Source organism: Acipenser ruthenus, chromosome 19, assembly GCF_902713425.1.
Source record: "Acipenser ruthenus chromosome 19, fAciRut3.2 maternal haplotype, whole genome shotgun sequence".
Classification (NCBI taxonomy): domain Eukaryota; kingdom Metazoa; phylum Chordata; class Actinopteri; order Acipenseriformes; family Acipenseridae; genus Acipenser; species Acipenser ruthenus.
This window is the reverse complement of record NC_081207.1, coordinates 24,351,392-24,372,646: the sequence shown is the minus strand read 5'-3', so window position 1 is coordinate 24,372,646 and position 21,255 is coordinate 24,351,392. Positions and strand designations below refer to the sequence as shown.

At 40.4% G+C, this 21,255-nt stretch overlaps 1 protein-coding gene across 1 annotated transcript in view; it reads right to left on the bottom strand.

Annotated features, from left to right (window-relative positions):
* LOC117424475 (polycystin-1-like protein 2) overlaps positions 1-21,255 on the bottom strand; it is a 36,851-nt gene that overhangs the window by 5,917 nt on the left and 9,679 nt on the right. Inside the window, exons 9-30 of the mRNA XM_058992665.1 lie at positions 19,235-19,335; positions 18,423-18,531; positions 17,881-17,995; positions 15,510-15,553; positions 14,917-15,072; positions 14,152-14,289; positions 13,334-13,492; positions 12,755-12,879; positions 12,305-12,422; positions 11,540-11,671; positions 9,649-9,874; positions 9,113-9,303; positions 6,719-6,949; positions 6,330-6,431; positions 5,735-5,913; positions 5,361-5,507; positions 3,183-3,382; positions 2,607-2,851; positions 2,090-2,306; positions 1,177-1,399; positions 529-763; positions 270-366 (exon numbers count right to left, since the gene is read on the bottom strand). Coding sequence (XP_058848648.1) covers positions 270-366; positions 529-763; positions 1,177-1,399; positions 2,090-2,306; positions 2,607-2,851; positions 3,183-3,382; positions 5,361-5,507; positions 5,735-5,913; positions 6,330-6,431; positions 6,719-6,949; positions 9,113-9,303; positions 9,649-9,874; positions 11,540-11,671; positions 12,305-12,422; positions 12,755-12,879; positions 13,334-13,492; positions 14,152-14,289; positions 14,917-15,072; positions 15,510-15,553; positions 17,881-17,995; positions 18,423-18,531; positions 19,235-19,335 — 3,490 coding nt within the window. The remainder of the gene's footprint in view (positions 1-269; positions 367-528; positions 764-1,176; positions 1,400-2,089; positions 2,307-2,606; positions 2,852-3,182; positions 3,383-5,360; positions 5,508-5,734; positions 5,914-6,329; positions 6,432-6,718; positions 6,950-9,112; positions 9,304-9,648; positions 9,875-11,539; positions 11,672-12,304; positions 12,423-12,754; positions 12,880-13,333; positions 13,493-14,151; positions 14,290-14,916; positions 15,073-15,509; positions 15,554-17,880; positions 17,996-18,422; positions 18,532-19,234; positions 19,336-21,255) is intronic.

Here is a 21,255-nt window from a genome sequence, read left to right as displayed (position 1 = left end):
GTATGTAATTTTCAAATCTAGGCTGAAATACTCATTTCCAAAGCCTAACCATTCCTACTCTCTACAGGTGGTGTTTAAATGGCTCAGGGAATTCTACACATAATATTGATTGTTATCTGGATCAATAAAGAAGCAGGCAGGTTATAAAGAGGTGTGATAGACAGAATCACTTCCACCCATACCAGATGGTTTAACGTTAGACTGTATGTTCAGAACGCTTGGGTGTATTGAGAGGCTATGACAGTGGGTTGGTTATTTTGTTCTGGTACCTGAGCTTGTCAGCATCCTGTCGATGGGCCCCTCACTCTCCTCCTCTGGGTCTACTCGCTTCAGCACCAAAGCAAAGAACAAAGCTAACCCTAGAACCTGCGGTGAGAGAGGGAGCAAGGGATTACACAAACCTTGAGCACTTGGGGGCAGAGGGAGTGGCTACAGAGAGAGTTTGACCCAAGTTCTTCATTGAAACATCATGAAAAAGGATTCAGTTAGGAGCTCTGTACCCTCTAACATTGCTAAGGAACCCATTACCTTGAGCGGCTGTGTGAGGAAGAGGCTCTCAAAGAAGGACACAGACATGGAGATCAACCAGTTAATTGAGCCCTGTTTGCCATAGTGCAGCCCATACAACATAGTGAAGTAGGCCGAGACACTGCTTGAAGCCAGCACCAGGAGCCAGCCAAGGAAGACGAACCACCAGGGCAGCCCCTTCTGGCAACCCTTCTTCTGCACGTCAGCGTCTGTGGGGCCGGGGCACTGAGAGAGCCTGAAGGTACAGAACAAACACTGACCAACCAAAGAGACCTCACAGAGACTTGCCAAAGGTCAGACCAGTGAAATGCAGCCATTTCATTTATAATTAAACTATAGCACTGATGAAGGCAGTAAAATGTTTATCAAATATATATCTATATATATATATATATATATATATATATATATATATATATATATATAGCAGACAGGAGACAGTACTGTTCCTGTATTTAAAAAAAAGCAAATTATAGCATAAAAAACTAATTATAACAGTAATCAAGTTGCTCGTGCTGACAACAGGTATTTTAAAATAATGGTTGGCACTCCTTTAAGGCATGTATTTTAAATTAAGACTGCTGACTGCTACAAAGTACTTGGAAACAGGGTTTCAAACAACCATTCCCTTGCTCCTTGGGTACCTACCGATCGGTTGCTGAGGAGGACAGCTGTCTCTCGAGCAGTCCCTTCATGCCCTGCACCTGCTGCACTGCCTGGCTGTAGCTCTGGGGGGTGGAGAACCTCTTGGGTCCGAGCAGCTCCAGCTCCCTCTCCACATGCTCCAGCTGTCTGTACAAGTACTGGTTGTAATCATTGCGGCGCTGAGCCTCCACTGGGGTTTTCGCTTGGTTCTCAGCACGGCTGGACTCTGAGAGAGAACCAAACCAACACACATACACATACATACAGTGATGCACAAAAGGATGCAAAATTATGTAATTCACATTGCTATCAAAACCATTTAGGAAAAAATGTCTTTTCATATTCCTTTTCCATTTTGTTTAGAACTACAGCATAAAATCTTTTCTATAAAAAAAAAATTATAAGTCTGCACATTAATATTTCACTTCATAATTTCAAATTCAGATGATTTACACACTAGTTGGATTGAAATTGAAAATAGTTTTATCACTTTAAAATTATGACTGCACATTCATCTGGATTTTAATAGAATATCACGGTATTTCAAAGACATACCATCTGAATAACTGCAGTTTTGTAGGTTATTTTTCTAGTTGTGATACTTGAAGTGGAAAACCACAGGAATAACATATTAATTTGAATGCATATGAATTGTTTGAAAGTGTAACCAAACTGAATATATAGTACATATACATCCACATTTCCTATGTGGTAATATTATCAAGTTCGTTCAATACCACTATGTATCAAATATCAGGAAAGCACTCCACTTCACACCTGCCTCAATGTGTGTATTTATTGTTTGTGTGTTTCTGTGTATATATATATATATATATATATATATATATATATATATATATATATATATATATATATAACACAAGGAGACAGCGTCCTCTGGTGTATTGGAGGTTACCTTGCAAGTCGACAGCCCCAAGTGTGAGGACATGGGAGCTGTCCTTATTGTGGCTCTCATTGTAGAACTCCTCGCCAGCACGGTTCTGCTGATGGATGATCTCCTCCACCATCGACAGCAGCTGGTTGATATCTGTTGTCTTGCCAAAGTCTTTGTCAAGCAGCGGGACAGGGCTCTTCATGGCCTTTGACAGCGACTGAGCGAGTCGCTTAATATCCTGCAGGTACACAGCAGAGGGTTAGGGGGGGACCATGAACAACATGAAGCAAGGTTAGGAAGAGTCAGAAAAAAATACATATTTCATCCATAAATTCTCAAGTAAAAGTATTTACTCCAGTCTGTAATTCACCTGTTATCTTTGAAAATCCATTAACCAAAAAAATATATATTTTTCTCCTTTTTATAAAAATCACTCTTGTCCTAAGGTTCAGTAAGAAAGAGTCTGTGAAACCACCCCTTGAAGTTACAGCTGAAAGTAACATCATCACAAGAACCATTACTGTGGCGATGAGGTCACCTTGATGACAGACTCCGGTGTCAGCTCCCTGGGGACACTCTGTGGGGAAGGTGGCTGGGAAGGAGACACTCTGACAGTCTTTCCATGCTCTGTTTTGTCCTGCTGCTTGTCTTCTTTCTTCTGGTCCTTCTTCTCCCGCGGACGGACTTTTCGGAAAATGGTGACGATGAGGAGATTGATTGGAAACACAAGAATGGAGCTCTCAAACCCGATCATCACCTGGTGCCAGGTGATCGTGAACCCACCTGCGGAGGGGAGAGTGGTTACTTAATAGCCACACACGCAGACTGGGTTGATTATTTTGAATGTCGCTTTATCCAATGTGTCTTATTAGCTTTATTAATATTGTCACTGGCCACCCTTGTATTGGCTATAATTTCTCACAGGCCGATTGCAGCTAAAGCAAGTCTGAACTACAACACCTGGATTGCTTAAGTGCCAGAAAGCAGACAGAACCAGAGAATAGAAGTAAGAAATGTAACCGACAGCTTAAAAGCTCCAGAATTTTTTGCCCTGTCCAGATGGCCACATTGCTTTATTACGTTAAGAAACATATATAGAAACAATCTGTTGTACCCAGGTCCATCTTCTGTTCAGAAGGGTCCGTGGGAACACCATAGAATATGATGCTGGTCAGCATGGTGCAGAGCAGCAGTGAGAAGCAGCAGGACACGCGCTGCACACAAGTGAAGTTGCTGCTTGGCGGGCGGTTCAGCACAGAGAACCAGAGGTGTCCGTCACGGAAATCCTTCGTTGTCTTCATGAAGAAGAGATTGCTGCAAAAATTACAAATACAAAAAAAAATTATTAGAATTATTCTTCCAGGCTAGGTAATACTGTAAACATAATATAAGAGTATATGCAATTTGTGTTTTTATGCAATTATTTACAAGGATTCCCCAGGCCGGGCCGCCCGGCAAAGTGGCTGTCGCCACCCAGCTGAAAAAACCTGATCCGCCCGTCTTGCAGATGCTACGGTGCCTTTAACAATAAGGGTTGATTTTGCTTCTAGCAGAACGTTGCGGCGTGAAAAAAAAAATCTTGGAACCACATGACAGCTGTATTACGTCTTGACACAACATTTAACCAATCAGAGAGCTGAAGGGGCGGATTTTCTGTGTTAAGCACTTTGAGAGCCTAAAACGTTAAAAATGACAGCTAAAAAAAATAACCAATTATTTTCACAGCAAAAATAGTAACAATGAATGCACGGGGTCAAACTAAGCCAGCAATCGGCACAATCCACTGCCTAATACTATATTTGTATCGGCTACTTTATTAAAAAAATATTAAGATTATTTTCAGGTATTATCATTCAGTCCATTTTTTGTCGTATTATTGTACTGTAAGGTGATATATAGTACATAACAGCTATACATATGCACCAAAAAACAACAAAAAAAAGCGTATTCCTTTTGTTGTGATATCGTAACAATATGTATCCAGGTGCTAGAGAGATATTGGGGGTTCATATATAGAGGCTGTACGCCTCTAAGAAGAAGAAAGTTGTGATGGGATATCAGCTGAACATTGTCAGCTGACATACAAATTCTTAAGTGCAGCGGTGCTGGATTATTACACTCTGGTTTCTTGCAACAGTTATGATGGTTACCAAACATGTGTGATTACTGTTGTGCAAAAAAAAAAAAAAACGGCTAAAATGAACAGTTGCATTAAAAAAATGTAGAACAGCGAAAAACAAAAATAGACAAAATGCCCTGAAAACTTAACAAAGAAAACAATTTAAATGAAGCAATAAGCTCAATAATTAAGCTAAAAAAAGAAGTGCAAAGGTTGCCGGTTTTTTGTGTTTTTTTGTGAATTCCAATAAACCTACGTTACCTTTCCCCAGTCAAATCGTAGAGTGCCTGAATAAGCACGGTAATTTACCAGAATAAAAAACAGAAATGAAAAAGAAAATGTAGAACATAAAAAAGCGCAACCAGATATAGTCAACGAAAGACAACACATTATTCAAATTATTTATATTTATGGTAAGGCACGTTTATTTTTCCACTAAAAGTGCTCCCGGCTATAATGTTCTGCCGCCCGGCTGTACAGAATTCCCAGGGAGAACCCTTACTTAGTATACAGGGAAATTGTGAGCTCTGATGGGCTGAAGAGCTTATTACAGTAATAAAATGTTTTATCTTGTAGCTTTGAACTATTTTTTTGTAGTATATAATATTTTTATTATTATTTTTTTTGGTATAACAGAAAAAGCTAGGGAAACGGGGTTGGAGGTGTATCACATTTTGAAAAGTAAACTAATTTTAAAAATTCTTCTGTCTTTGTAATATATTGCACTGCATAGATCTCTAGTAAATGCTAATTTGGTTTACATTACTAGTTTCTGTATTTTATTCATGCATTCTAGTCACATGCAATGCCACCTCATTTATCCACGGATTTCACACATCTGTGGACCTATGTCCCCCTAAGCGCGCAGATAAACAGAGTTCCACTGTAATGTTAATACCAAGTTTCATGACAATTGTATAAGCGGTTCTCCCGATAAATGTAAGTGTGACATATATATGGAAAGATGTACAGCCTGACAAACACCCTCCTTTATTTAGTATAAGTTATTGATAATATAAGGATCTGGGGATAATGTTAATGACAACTGGAAAAGTGGTTTTCCTTATATATGGAGAAATCTGTGAAGTGTGACATGTGGTTTGGTACATGACACAGGACCAGAAGTTTGCTAGACCACCCAGCAGTGGAAAAAAAAACCCATCAATCTCATACCTGAACTGCTTCAGATCCACCTCAGTGGCAACAGGGAACACTTTATCCAAAACGCATTCACCAACGTCAATAGCGAGCCAGGAGTTACACAGGAATTGCCACGTCTGATCTGTCTCCAGGTCGTGCACCAAAACTCTGTTTACGTACCTGGAGGTTCAAGACAGAAGCTATTATTGAGGCATGCCAAATAAAATGTATCCTAGGGGGGCATTTAGATAGTGACAGACCTTATAAAGCGTTTAAAATAACAGTAAAAGTGTTCTGCAGATACAGAAAAGTAAAAAATGACAGTATTGGGGTCCCATTCTAAAGTATTTCCCTTGAAGACATCAAGGATATTTTTTCTCTCTATTGCCCCACCTCCCCTCTCTCACCAGGCAGGGTGGCTCCCTGTGTTGTCATGCCACAGCCGCAGGCTCTGCAGCTCCCCCAGTGAGAAGGGCGTTGTCAGCAGGAACATGTCTGTCTCCCCTCTCTCAAAGACCGGCTTCTCAGGGTCAGTCAAGTGGTGGGGGTCACTTTCCCCCTCTGATCCATTCAGAGTCACCGTCACCTACAACATGGTGAGATAACATCTTATTATCAGACCATAAGTTAAACTTTAAATGTTGTCATCGAACTTGAAGTCACCCTTACAGTACCTACGGGAGTGCCAGAGCCAATATGACGCTTCCCGAGGGAGCCTAGTGAAGATCGGCAACTTAGCACAGACAGGAATTTGCAGTCCACTGACTGTATGACTCACCCTTCACACAATGTTTTTGTGGCTTACCAGGTGAGCCACAATGGGACCCAGTGTAAGTTATTTTCTTTTCATCCTGATTCACACAGGACCACTGACATTTGGTTCCCATTTGGATCAAGCCTGTTATCCTCTCTGATATGAAGGACAGCTGCACCACATCCCCCTCAACACTCCCACGTCTCTCTCTATTTTTTTTCCCTACAGACACATCTCTCTGTGCTGACCTGTGCGGAGGTAGAAGCCCCACGGCGTTGGCCAGTGCTGACAGTCAACATGTAGCGGTACTGGGCCAGCGGGTCATTGTCCTCCAGAACTGTGATCTTCACCTGGGAAGAGAGGGAGAGGATTAAAACTGGGAATCAAGCCCTCTAGACCACCAGGGAAATAGTTGCTCACTAGTTTCCATGAACAATCCCATAATAAGCAATCTGTCCCATAATTTCAGTGGTGACTCACAATTTATCTGTGTCGGTTGGGACTATGACCAAATATATTTACAGTCAAACATGTATTACTAACATTGATACAAACATGTATTAAAGACATGTTAATATAACTATAACTCTATTTCTAAGGATTCACTCGAGGTAGCTCAAGCTGCAGACTGTGATACCTTGTCAGCGTCCTTAATGTCCTTCCTTCGTGCCCAGATTATGACCAGGATGTACACGCCAATGAGGGAGGCCACAGTGCACACCACCACAGGGTTGCTGGAGAAGCTGGCAAAGAGCTCTGCGGAGCGCGAGACATCGACCGCATTGGGCATGACGAAGAACGAGCTCCCAAAACTAGTCAAGTGATTGCACAGACACTGTGTCACGTTGTAAGTTGTGAGGGGACCGACCTGAGAGGGTGAGGGGAGAAAGAGGGATTAAGGGAAATAATAGGTTATTTGGGGATTCGCCTGGGACAAATCAGCCTCTAATTTTGACATGCTTCATTGTTTTGTTCCTTTCACACTGAAGGGGCAGGATGGTTTGTGTGTGATTCCCCAAAAAATCAATCAAGAATATAATGTGTACTTTATCACTGCAGGATGTACAGTAGTCTCCGCGTATAGGAACACCTCTTAAGGGAACACTTCACCTAAGGGAACACCCTTGTGGTGAAACAGATTTTTCCCATTGTAAATGCTCCGGCTAAAGGAACAGGAACTTTGCTCAAAATAACTTCTTGGCACCGCTAGCAATTCGTTCATAACGGATACAGCACTGTTTTGTAAAAAAGTGACTTGTCATTGCGAGAGTGTCTTGAGGGACACTGCAACCTTTCTAACAAGATACTGATTTTCAATGGAGACTTCCGTCTCACTGCGTGCAAAGCATTGAGGTATATACAGAGAGCCTGGCAAAAAAAATTCTATGGAGAGTCAATGGAGTCATAAGAAATGTTGCTGGTTTTCGCATTGTAAAAAAAATGCATCAAACTTTTGAAGCAGATTTCACATTTGCCCAAGGTCTTTTGAAGAAAACAGCAACATTAGCAAATTATGACAATACGTAATTATTATGAAAATGCTATTTTCTGAGCACTGTCCTGTTCTGTGGCGCATGCGCAGTAAATACAGTTACTGCTAGTCGCACATGTCATTGATGATAATATCTATTGACAGCTTTCGGAAGCGGTTAACGGGACATTTAAAAGCTATATCATATCAGATGTACAGTATGTTTTTACTATTTTTGTGTATGTTAATTATTTGCACAGATGTCATTGTCCATCGACTCAACAATACGAAGGTCACTCTTGAAATCAGGACTTAAAGGATGTGTTGCAGTAAGAATACCTCGTTAATAAAGGGGAACAAGACTAAAAGGTTAAAATATGCACAAGAACACAGAAATTGGACTATGGAACAATGGTCAAAGGTGCTAGCTGTTGATGGATGGAGAACAACACCTGTGCCTTCTGCCAGTTCTGTTTTCAATTAAACGCATGTCTTCTTTCTATTCCTTAAGGATATTATCTTGAAGTATTGCTCATCTTTGTTAGACAGCTTTTTGGGTCTTCCAGTCCTGGGTTTGTCAATTACAGATGATGTTTCTCTGTACTTGTTGATTATGCTTCGAATACCACACCTTGAAAATCAAGCGATGAGAGGTATTTCACTCCATGTTTTTCCTTCTTTATGCAAGTCAAAGTTGTTATAATAGCAGAAAACACTAGTGGAGGCTTTAAGTAGATTATTGATGCTCATAATGAATCAGAGTAGAAAAATGCAACATATCTAAGACTTTTGCACAGCAGTGTATATATATATATATATATATATATAAGAAGCAAGTCAATTGGGATCCGTTTCTGTCTGCAATATGATATAGGTCATACTTACAAAAGAAATGACTTGTATAGTAATCAACATTTTAATTTTCTTTTATGATGTAATCCTAGTTTTTATTAAGTGGGATGCAAAAAAAGACAAATAAAACAGTGAGTACTTTTTTTTCACTGTACAACGCCCCTTTTTTCACGTTTATTTTATTTGAAGTGTTTATTCAAGTTAAAAACTAATGTTATTAGTTAATGAAAACTTGGCCACGTTTTACTTGAAATACACACACGATTTTAAATTATTTGTTTTGTAGTTAATTTACAAGGGTAAAGTAAGGCATTTCTTACTTCTGGGATATTTTTCAACTTTAATACAGCGTATAATGGCTTTGATAATGTTTTGAAAATGAACAAATATCTGAACATGTAACTTATTTTAATAGATTAGAAGACATTTTAATAAATGCATAAAGCCTTGGTTACCACTCCTTTAAATGTCTGCATTTCCTCTTGTCAGACAATTATTTTAGTGATCAGTTCATACATTTTAAAGATAGGAACTTTTGAGGCAAAAGGAAGGGAAGACACAAAGAAAGAGCAAAATAATGTGTTATCTTTACAAGACCTTTTCATTTAGTTTTTCAAATTTACATCACGCTTATGCTTTGCCTTCATTCGTAAGTTGACCTTGCGTTTGGAGACTTGAGATAAAAGAACAAGATGCCTTTCTGCTTACCCGGCAGCCCTGCGTGTTCCAGTTGCTGCTCAGCTCGTCCCAGTACACACAGCTGGCTGCGAAGGAAGTGACGGACACAGTTGTGTTGGTGAAGATAGGTCCTGTGTTCCTGGAAGGTCTCAGCAGGATGTAATAAACACCGACCCCTGAGCTCAGATTGTCAGGGTTCAGAACCCAGGTGTACCGATCTCCTACACACACACCAGAGGAACGAACCGTCATTCCAGTGTAATACACAAAACAAACAATGCCTTTTTCTATTACACAGTTTACAGAGGTGATTCTCTATCCACGGCTGCAAAAACGACTTTAGAAATAGAAGGGGCTAGGTGGTGAAACATTGGTTCACTAGTGTTTCATGCCATTCTCCTTGGAAGTCCTTGGTTAAAAGAACAGGTCACGAATAAAATTAGTTTCTTTACTTTCCCAGTAGACATTATAACAATGCACATTGGTTTTAGTGGAATCTTATATTGCAAAAAGCTTTGTTGAGTAGAAATGTACTTGACTGACTTATCAAAGATCAAGATTCTTACCTCCAGAGTAGCGTTCATCAGGTAGCTGTGTTTCTGCATCAAAGCTGGTCTCATTGGGGTGGTACTGGAAGCCCAGGTAGAGCTGCAGTGGGACCTCTCGAGCCAGGTCAAGCTTCAGCACTAAGGAGGGGTTCCCAGCTGTCACATTCACCATCACAGTGCTGAAATTCCCCAAAACCAGAACTGTACTATTCACTGGGTCAGCGTACGGTCTGGGAAGGAAGATCTGAATACAAAATAGAGAAACCATGATAAGAAACTGTACTGAGGTTAACTATTCCCAAGTTTGAATTTTCTGGTATATATTTTTTATAAAAAAAACACTTTAATAAATCACCCACCTTTTAGAGGTACCTATTTGGAGTTGAATCTAATTGTGCAGACACTTACTGTTCCTTTCTGATCAGTGGGAGGAAGTACTGTAACAGTTTAGTAGTGTTATGAACCGTCTTTATCAGAAAGAATTATCCAAAAAGGACCAAGGGGGGCTCACATTTAAAAGCAAATCAGAGCAAAGCAAAGATTTTTTTGTGATTTGCTATAAGCAAGACATGAACCGCCAACTTTATATCCTGGAGAATTGTGCTGTTAAGGCTGGTTGTACCATATGATTGACATTCAACTTAAGTTTCATGATGTTTCAGTGAAGAACCAGAGTAGGCTTAAAACAAAGCCTTAGCAGTGATGATTTACTACGCTAGGGTTAGCTATTCCATACAGAGAGTGGCCAGAGATGTGGTACTGCAATAGGGTTAGCTATCCCTTACAGAGGCTGACCAGCGATGTGGTACTGCAACAGGGTTAGTTATCCCTTACAGAGTGGCCAGCGATGTGGTACTGCAACATGGTTAGCTATCCCTTACAGAGTGGCCAGCGATGTGGTACTGCAACAGGGTTAGCTATCCCTTACAGAGTGGCCAGCGATGTGGTACTGCAACAGGGTTAGTTATTCCTTACAGAGTGGCCAGCGATGTGGTACTGCATCAGGGTTAGCTATCCCTTACAGTGGCCAGCAATGTGGTACTGCAACAGGGTTAGCTATCCCTTACAGAGTGGCCAGCGATGTGGTACTGCAATAGGGTTAGCTATCCCTTACAGAGGCTGACCAGCGATGTGGTACTGCAACAGGGTTAGCTATCCCTTACAGAGTGACCAGCGATGTGGTACTGCAACAGGGTTAGCTATCCCTTACAGAGTGACCAGCAATGTGGTACTGCAACAGGGTTAGCTATCCCTTACAGAGTGGCCAGCAATGTGGTACTACAACAGGGTTAGCTGTCCCTTACAGAGTGGCCAGGGATGTGGTACTGCAATAGGGTTAGCTATCCCTTACAGAGGCTGACCAGCGATGTGGTACTGCATCAGGGTTAGCTATCCCTTACAGTGGCCAGCAATGTGGTACTGCAACAGGGTTAGCTATCCCTTACAGAGTGGCCAGCGATGTGGTACTGCAATAGGGTTAGCTATCCCTTACAGAGGCTGACCAGCGATGTGGTACTGCAACAGGGTTAGCTATCCCTTACAGAGGCTGACCAGCGATGTGGTACTGCAACAGGGTTAGCTATCCCTTACAGAGTGACCAGCAATGTGGTACTGCAACAGGGTTAGCTGTCCCTTACAGAGTGGCCAGGGATGTGGTACTGCAATAGGGTTAGCTATCCCTTACAGAGGCTGACCAGCGATGTGGTACTGCAACAGGGTTAGCTATCCCTTACAGAGTGACCAGCAATGTGGTACTGCAACAGGGTTAGCTGTCCCTTACAGAGTGGCCAGGGATGTGGTACTGCAATAAGGTTAGCTATCACTTACAGAGACTAGCCAGTTATAGAATACAGCAGTGGGGATAGCTATTCCCTACACAGACCATGACAGTGAGTAATCAGTGACCCACCTCAATATCCTCAGTGAGGTTGCTGACCAGTATGGTAGATCCATTCTCTCTGGAGAGTGAAAGTTCCCCCACTGTCTTCTCTACAGCCTCCCCTCTGCCCCATGAAAATGGGTTTTGACTAAAACTTATCATCTAGGGACAAAACAGAGAAGAGCAAATAATGTAACCTGCTCTTTAGAAATACACACACAAACACATAACTCACTCCAAACTTCACAATCTTAGTAGCTCACTTACCAAATGCTTTTCAATGGCATTGCAGGGGTTCTGTACTAAAGGGCACTATTAACAAGGACAGTTAAGGGTATGAGGCCGCCATTGGTAGAATGATACCACATTGATACCATTTCCTTATTTTTACATACAATGCCAACATACACTGGTAATCCATTGCTGTATCACTATATACCCAACACTACTATACAGTATGCTGCAACTGGAACACTGTGCAATATTTGTTACAAATCCATTGTATTATATTCTGTGTTCTACTTATGTTACTGATAAGGTTTCTGATGTATATTTTTTCTGTCCATTTGCTAATACTGACACACCTAAAATAGCTAGACAGGTTATTCATTAAATAACTTCGGAATGTCATTTTAAAGTTATAATTATTTTTAATTTCCTTACTATTTTATGTTTTTGTATTCCACGTGGTTCTTGGTTATGTTGCTCTATGGCAGGGCAGAAGCCCTGCGTGTAAATAGTGTTTGAATAAACACAGACAAAATCAGCCTGAACCCTGGACCCCTCATCACGCACCTGCACGTCAACAGTCTTATCGTCTGAGAAGCTGGAGGCAATTGCCGGCAAGGTGAAGCTAGCTTTGCTGGTATTGCTGGTGGTGATAGTCGTTCCACTCAAACTGCTCAGAGACAGCCTACAATGCAAAAAGAAACACCCCAGGATATTATAGCCCCATCAGGTGCATAGAAAACAGACAGAACTAATACAAAAGAGGGGAAACTGCAGTAAACAATTTTTGGATTAAATCTAAAATTAAGAAACCAGGGTTTCCATGAATTGGTCATAGGGCTATTTGTGTGACAGGGTTATTAAAATTAACAGTGCATTAGGATATTTTTTATATATATATTTATAAGGTAAAGAAAGAGTTCACTTAACATACAAATAAAAGAACATATGATTCGTGGCTATTGTTCTAAATAAAGCCATTTATAACATCTACTGGTACTGAGGCTCTATCTTTACCTATTGGCATAAAGGCTGATCTTTTCTGAGGTCACGATGAAGGGCTCCTGGTCAGGTGGCTTTCTAGACAGCAGGGCGTTTTTCACGTTACCCAGAGTGCTGATCAAGAGATATGATGTCTGGGTCTGTGAGAAAAGAGACACAGAATCAGGACTCACTGCTCACTGCCTTACTGTAAGATCAACATTGCAAACTATTTCCCCTCCATCCACGTCCAAATGCAATTACAGTGATATAAATTACAATGGCAATGGTTCTTTACTGAGGGGTCTTGGTAGCAAAAGTGATGCTACAATGGAATGAAACTGACACTGGTAGAATGTTTTCTAAGTGGTCATATCTTCATATTTTGACATACCAATGGCATCAGAATGGGATGAATTATCACACACTGGTAATCCATTGTAGTACCAGGGCACCATATCATTACCAGTGTGCTTCTTTATTAGAACGTGTTCCCTTGCTATGGTCTGTGATGTTTCCCTGGGATAGTTAACTGGTATGGTGCCTCAGTGGATCAGTCCTCACCCTGTCTCTCATCTTTGTCAGCTGTGAGTTCCTACACTGGTCTTCACTTACCTGAGTGACCAAACTTTCCCCAGACGCCTCTAGGATACTGCCAGCTGCCGTGACAACACTCATGGCAAGATCAGTCATCCCCCCAGCCTTTCCGCTGTCCATCAGTTTCAGGGAGAGCAGTGATTTGGTGAGATTGTACAGGAAGGAGCTAGCGTGCAGCTTGAAGGAACCAAATGTGAGAATGTGACAATGCTAAACATGCACATCCCTGTGCTTCCAGTAGACAAAGCTACACATCTGATACTGTAGTAAAGTTGTTTTTATAACCAGATTTTTTGCATGGAATACAATCTTAACCCTATTATTCAAAGCAATTCACTTGAAACATGTAGGTATGGAAGCATATTGAAGTTTATTGACAGGAATTTAGCTGCAAAATGACATTTTGCTGGTAAAAAGGTTCTTGTGCATTTTTGTCTTTTTGAAACACTAAAAGAGGCTTAGTAAATTCAAGACAAACTTTCTTCAACATTGAAAACAGAAAAATACTTTTAGTCTAAACATTTGTCATTGAATGTAATGTAATAAGATTCTTTCAGGATATCTTTTTGTTTTGAGAATTTAACAAATGTATTAGACACATGATAACAAAATGATGTATCCAAAGTTTATTGTCTGATTAGAAATGGATTTTTAACTGCTCCAAGAAATAATAGGAAAGACATATTCTCTAAAATATCAGTTTATTTCAGTATTCCCAAATATTGAGCGTGTTTCAGTTTTGGATGAATTTCTGTTTTTCTGTTAAAAGATGTTGAGATTCCTTGTCATCCCAGCTTTCCACCACTCTTTCCCAGTCCCTCAAGCTCTCCCAGTACCTGTGCGGAAGGTGTCACCTCGTCGCTCCTCTGGACCAGGCTTTTCAGGACGTTGGCTGCCTGCACTGCAGCCTGCATCGTGTCCACATAGCTCTCATTGAAAGTAGCTGACATCGTGAGCAGCAGCTGCTCTCGCATCTGGGCAGACAGTTACGCCATGTTGGTCACGCTCATTGAGTCTATGTCTGAATTCAGACTCTACCACATAAAACATAACAGCTACATACTGTACTCTTGCCTCTCCTGGATAGGGTGGATATTATTCTAAGGCAAAACTATAAGAAAGTAAGTAGACAAAAAGTTTGGCTAGTGTCTTATTCAGAGCACATCAGGGAAGGCATTGGCTGAAACATTTGTGCGCATGACTTTATTTCTTATAGAGCCACTTTAGAATTCTGATTGAGCATTGTGAAATTATGAATGGTCCCTATTGTTAATTTTCAGAGCCTCATCTTACAGTATATTCAACCCAATAGTTCTCTGGAGCTCCTGAAATAGGTGTGGTTCAACAAATGCTTTAAGGCAGCAAGTTGCAGTAAAATCAATTTGACTGAAATTAAACTTGATTTTTGCCCTTTTATTTATTTAATATATAATTCTGGTTGCAGCAATGCTATTAAAAGCACCACCATCTTTTTGGAAAAATGAAAAATGCTAATTATGTGTAGCTTTTTTTTTTTTTACTTTAGAAGAGCCTGACAAATAACAAAAACACACACACACACACACACACACACACACACATGCAGTCCCCTCCCCTGGTACCTCTGCCCTGGCAGTCATCCCCTCAATGTCTCCATCCTGGTTTAAGGTGGAGGTTATATTCTGGTATAGTTGAACTATGGCAGGACCTGACTGCATTCCCTGCTGCAAGATCTCAAAGCTGTTCTGTTGGTTATGGGAACTGACGGCTTGTGTCATCTAACCACAAAAAAAAAAAAAACCTTTAACTGTGGTTCAGAAAATCATGAGTTTTCTTTGTGAGTCAAACATTTTTTATAAGTTAAGCTTTGTGAATATGGGCCCAATACTACAGTTCAGTGGTATCAAGTGGGTTTTAAATATTTCTAGTAATGTGGAGAAATAATTACACTTTAAAACAGAAGAAGGTCAGTAGTCGAGTCCACAAACTCAACTTCAGAAATTTAAAAAATGAAATTAAAATAATGACCTTGCTTACATAAACATAATATACAGTATTGCAATGTATTTAAATATATATGACAAGTGATTGGAACAAGCATGAGAACAATATACATTAAAGTATGCCAATATATTTGAATACATTATACAATTTACTCTCATAAATCTCCAATTCAATGTATGCTATCCGTTAGATTACATTTCCCCTCTTGTACCTTAAAGGTGTAATCCACATATCCATATTTCAAGCCTGACACACCTGTGAAGAGAAGGAGAGCAGACATCGTCACACTCTGGGCAGAAGGTTTAATACAGTGGCTCATGTGGTTTCAGATCTTCAATCAATTATCAAGCTGTCTAAATATACTGTTACTGTTCTAATGCCCCACTCGAACTTGACACCCATAAAGTGTGTGTTTATTAAAAGAAATGTATGACCACACTGGGTCTAGATGACTTGTTAAAGCATGTACAAGCTTTTTATCATTCTACACATGACTGGGTGATTCCAACCCGTTCACAACAGATTAGTTTGAATTGTTGAGTAAATGGAGACCTCTACAACTCAATCCAGGAAAGCTAACCTTCTCAGTCTACTTTGGTATATCTTGGTAAGTATAGTGAAGTATAGTAATCCGCCAAAGTTTGACAAGGGGAGCCTTACCCAAATAAGTTGTATGCTACTCAGGGGAATAATATTGAAATTTAAAGAGCGTGTCAATACAATATAATACAGTCAAACCCTCAGAAAGCCTCTAATGGACCTCTTGTCTATAGTGGGTATGCTGATGAACGGTTTAAAAGTCAACTGACAGTTTATGGATAAGTGCTGTAGAGCTCTTCACAGGCAGCAATGGCAGACCATGGGGAAGAGGTGCTATGTTTGTCTACCTGCGTCCAGGCATGTCTACAGGTGTTCAAGTTGACCACCGTTTGTTTACACAATGGCGTGCATCCTTGGGTTGTCATTACAGAGGTATGCAGCAAATTCTCAGAAATTGCTTCATGGCAAATTAACACTTAACGCACAGCAGTGTGTTGACCATACCTTCCACTTACCCATGGTCTACTGTTGCTACCAGCCCAGTTTCATTGCTATGCAGCACATACTTTTTCCCTGGTAGGTCAGGGAACTGTGTTACATATTCATACAGTATAATTCCCATGTTATTGTATATCAGCCCTTATAAATGTACATTTATAGTAATTTGGAGAAATCCATTTCTTGTCAAAAAATCCTACAGATATTTACAGAATTCTATAGAAATATGTTCAGCACAGAATTCTACAGAAATTCAGTCATAGAAATGTATACAAAATACCAGAATACTATATATTTTACTTTACATACATATAGACTTTTTCAGCATGCATAAGGTAGCTAGCAACGCTTATGTGCCAATTGTTTTTTTTTTTTTTTTTAAGTAATATTGGTATTTTGGGACATTAAGAATTAACACTGAAGGAAAGCTATTGTGAGTTTACCTTGAATTACATGAAGCTGTAATCCTAATATTAGCAAGATGACTGTACATTAGGATCCTGTCACAAAGACGGCCGGAGTGGGTGGCGTCAGACCAGAAACAGGAACACAAACGACAGAGAGGTGTGGTTTGGTGAAGCTGAGCGAATGGTTTCGCTCAGCATTTAATAAACAGCACAGAAAAGAAAAGGGTTGAACAAACAGAAAACACAGGACACGGCACTATACGCCAAAATTAAAAGACAAACAAAACGAACTAAACAGTGCACAGACAGACGAACAAAACGGTGAGCAGATCTAACTATTATTTACTCTTTCTTTCACTTTTACCTCCGTCTCCAATCCCGTTCTCCACTCACCGAACACCCAACCCCGACTGAATGAAATGTGCATCTATATATACTGTTGTGTTGGGATTCAATTACTAATTAATTATTCACTTGAATCCCAGCACGTGAATTAATTACGTGCAACCCCGTGCTCACATATTACATTTAACCAGCATGTGAAGTGATTTGTGCCCTCCTCGTGCCTAAATATAAATCTACATTTTTAAATACACGTGAAACACAGACCCGTTTATATCCCGTGTACCAATGACTATACACCAACATTAACACACGCACGCAACATACAACACATAATATGCACACAGGGGCGGGGCACATTGCCACAGATCCCAAAAGCCATCTAAGGACTAGTTAAATAATAGTTAAATTACATTTTGCTTTGTGTCCACCTGGATCCTACATTTTGTTTTAGAATAATGTTTTTCATTGAACTTATTGGGGTTCAATAAATCACCCAGGGGAACCACCAGCAGAATAATATGAAGTTACAGGACTGTGGTGTTTAGACCTTAAAATTAGCATTTCATTAATATATAATCTTAACCAAGCTTCATCACAATTATAAAACGGGATGGGAAGGGACTTAACATACCTGTTATTAAAATGAATTGAAAAACATTGTGATTGCTTAGTAAGTCTGTTGTACTTTTTAAATGGTCCCTTTAGCAGTGATGACTACTTAACTAAACATGCTGCAAAATCCTAGATAAAAAGATAAATAAAGACATCATTATAAAAAAAAATGTATCCCACCGATTGCCCTCACTTTACATTCCCAGTCATGTGGTTTTATACATGTTCTTCCTGCAAGGAAATAATTTGACCCATTGCTGGCCACCATACTTGCTTGACAATCATTTGAGTCACCCTGAGGAAATAAAAGACATTGTTTTAGATGTAGTCGTGAACATTGTTTACCAGCAGGGAAAGTGCAGTAAATTGTACAGGCAACAGAAGTGTAGTCTAGATACAGAAGCCACACAGTCACACAGGCACTTATTAAATAATACCTATTGAACATTTCATGAAAACGGGAACCTGGGCCAGCTGCACTAACTTCTGCTGAGATTCATATTCTGTATACAATAATGTGACGTCTGCCTATAGCTCTTTTCAGTACCACTATACTTGAAGCGTGGAAAAGCAACCAGGTTTTAATATTGGTTCTATGCAAAGCCTTGACAAAACAGGGACGCTGGCTCATCGTGTGAAGCCAACTCTTTCAAGTCTTCACCAGTTCACTGCCTTGATTAAACCATATGACAGTACTTAGAAAGAAGAAGGCTTCCACATACCTCATTATCATAGTCGACGTAATACCAGTCAATCTTGCTACAGCTGCCATCACAGGTGGCCTTTAAACTGACCGGCTTATACCGGTTATCAGAACTACAATTTAGACAACTGGAAGAAACAGACTCAATTAGTGGCAGATTCAATCTTCTGTACAAGTTCTACAGTGGCATTCAATCACATGTAAAAAATGGTGTTCTATAAAGCACTTTGTGACTTTTAAGTGAGTTTTTTTGACCTTTTCTACTACAAGTACAGGGCCTGTCCTGTTTTGTTTTAATGTTTGATTGAAGAGTAGATTAGGTGTGAAACAGCACAAAACAGGTCTGTTCTTTACAGAATACAACCCTTTATAGATATGGGATAAGACAGACAGACATACACAGAAACACACATACATCACTTCTCTTTACCATTCCTACTGACTTGTTTCAAGACATTTGACAATGTTTCAAGGCATTTAGCACATAAAACGTGCATTCCAAATTAGAAATGGTCACCTGCTTGACAAAAATCATTACAGCTTCAATGCCTCTACACAGCCAGGGTCCATGTGGGAGTGGTGAGGGTCTTGAAGAATTAAAGGTGAACCCTTAATTATTTGTTGTAGTGGCCGTTACAGCCAGCATACAACTCTATGTGTAAGCTGGACTGCAATTAACAAAAAAAAATAGGAGAAAGATCTGCTCCAAGACAAGGTGTAACCCCAACCGCGCATGCAGGTGTATAGTACAGAGGATAAAAAAGCCTCCACTGGAGTGTTAGGGAGGGATATTTTATTGTTCTTAACAGTAGCCACACAGAGTGCTCCTACCTTATGTGAACCTTCACATCCTTATTTTCACCATAGAGACTTTTGCACCTGGTGTAATCACCACCACCACGTCTGAGTCTGTCATGCTCATCTTTGCGCCTCTAAATAATAACAACAACAGCATTAAACCTATATATATATATATATATATATATATATATATATGTATATATATATATATATATATATATATATATAGGTTATATATCTTTTCACAGTCAAGACGGTAATAAAGCGCTAAACAATAAGAAATGCTAAAGAGGTAACGTAGGTCACACACTGGAATATAATGAATAAATAAATACATAATAGTTACTAGACGTGAACATAGTAATCTCTACTGGGATAAAATCTATAAAAACTTGGCGACTAAAATAAAACAGTAAACTCAACACAATTTCTTATACCATGTTTGTGTGACGTGGTGACCAAACCAGAACTTGCCTGTAGTAACATACACGTCCCTTTGTAAAGGATATAACTAAGAAATTAGCAAAAGTATGCATGTTCAAACACATATTTTTGCTTGATTAACATCCGCCAGAGGTTCCCAAGATAGAGCCTGAATTTCTGTAATTGGGTCCTGTGATGGAGATGGAGAGAGAAGGAATCCGAGCTGTAGTCTGCCTCCCAACCAGAAAGGACGTTTGGTAAGGTTAGTGTTGCGGTGTCTCCGAGATGGCTCGAACTCTGTGTTGTGGCAAAACCGGAAGTCGGACATCTTGGGGAGGGTACGTGGCTGCAGTGCTGCTAAACAAATCCATGTGATAAGCTGGGGGCCGCACAGCAATTGGATAAGGCGTGGCGCCGGGCTGATTACGGGGTGGAGTTTGTCTAGCTGCGTAAGCATTGACCTTAATTTGCTGACTGCTGACGCTCCGAAGTGCACTGTGTTTTGTTTTTGTTTCGTTGCAGAAGACTGAAACGGGAGCTGCAGCTATACCGACTGCAAGAGGAACCAGAGCACAGCACTGCATAGCAACGCACCACAACCCCGATATTGAAAGAGCAGTGATCAGGGTGGCACCGCTGTGCAGGATTAACTTTAGTTTTAAGGCTGTTGTCCAGAGTGTCAACAGGTAGCGCCAGGGCAGGTTCGCTGGCTCCATTGATCCCACTGCCCCTAATTGGAATTCCCATTGAACATATTGCTGTGAACATAGTGGGCCCTTTCAGCCAGTCTGACTCTGTGTACACGCATATTTTGATAGTGGTGGACTACACGACCAGGTATCCAGAGGCAGTACCATTGTGGTCCACTAGTGCCGCAGCCGTTGCATCAGAGCTAGTAAAGATTATGATGAGAGTAGGGATTCCCAAAGAGATACTGACTGATCAAGGAACCAACTTCATGTCAGATTATTTAAAAGAAGTATATGAATTATTGAAAATAAAGCTCATCAGGACCTCAGTTTACCACCCGCAGACGGACAGACTGGTGGAGTGTTTTAATCAGACACTAAAACAGATGCTGAGGTGGTCTGTCAACCAAGAACAGAAACATTGGGCTAAGCTCCTCCCTTTTCTTATGTTCGCAGTAAGGGAGGTGCCACAGAGCTTGACTGGGTCCTCCCCCTTTGAGCTGCTGTACAGGAGACAACCCCGAGGCATCCTGGACCTTGTACGAGAGGGGTGGGAGGAGCAGACAAATAAATCTAAAAACATAGTTAAATATGTAGTACTCTTAAGAAGAAAATCTAAAACAGGCTCAGCATCGCCAAGAACAAAAATACAATAAGTATTCGACCTGGAGATAAGGTATTATTGTTACTCCCAATATCAGAGTCTAAACTGTATGCTAAGTGGCAAGGGTGATACGAGCCGTGGGTAGGGTTCCCAGAGTGAGTGGTGCAGCCCTATTGTAATAGTACCCAAGAAGGATGGCTCCACTTGTTTCTGTGTGGATTTTCGTAAGTTGAATGCGATCTCCAAGTTCGATACATATCCCATGCCTCGGGTGGACGAGATCCTAGAAAAACTACTGTTAGATTATCAGATGTCCTGCAGTCTCTGAGGGAAGC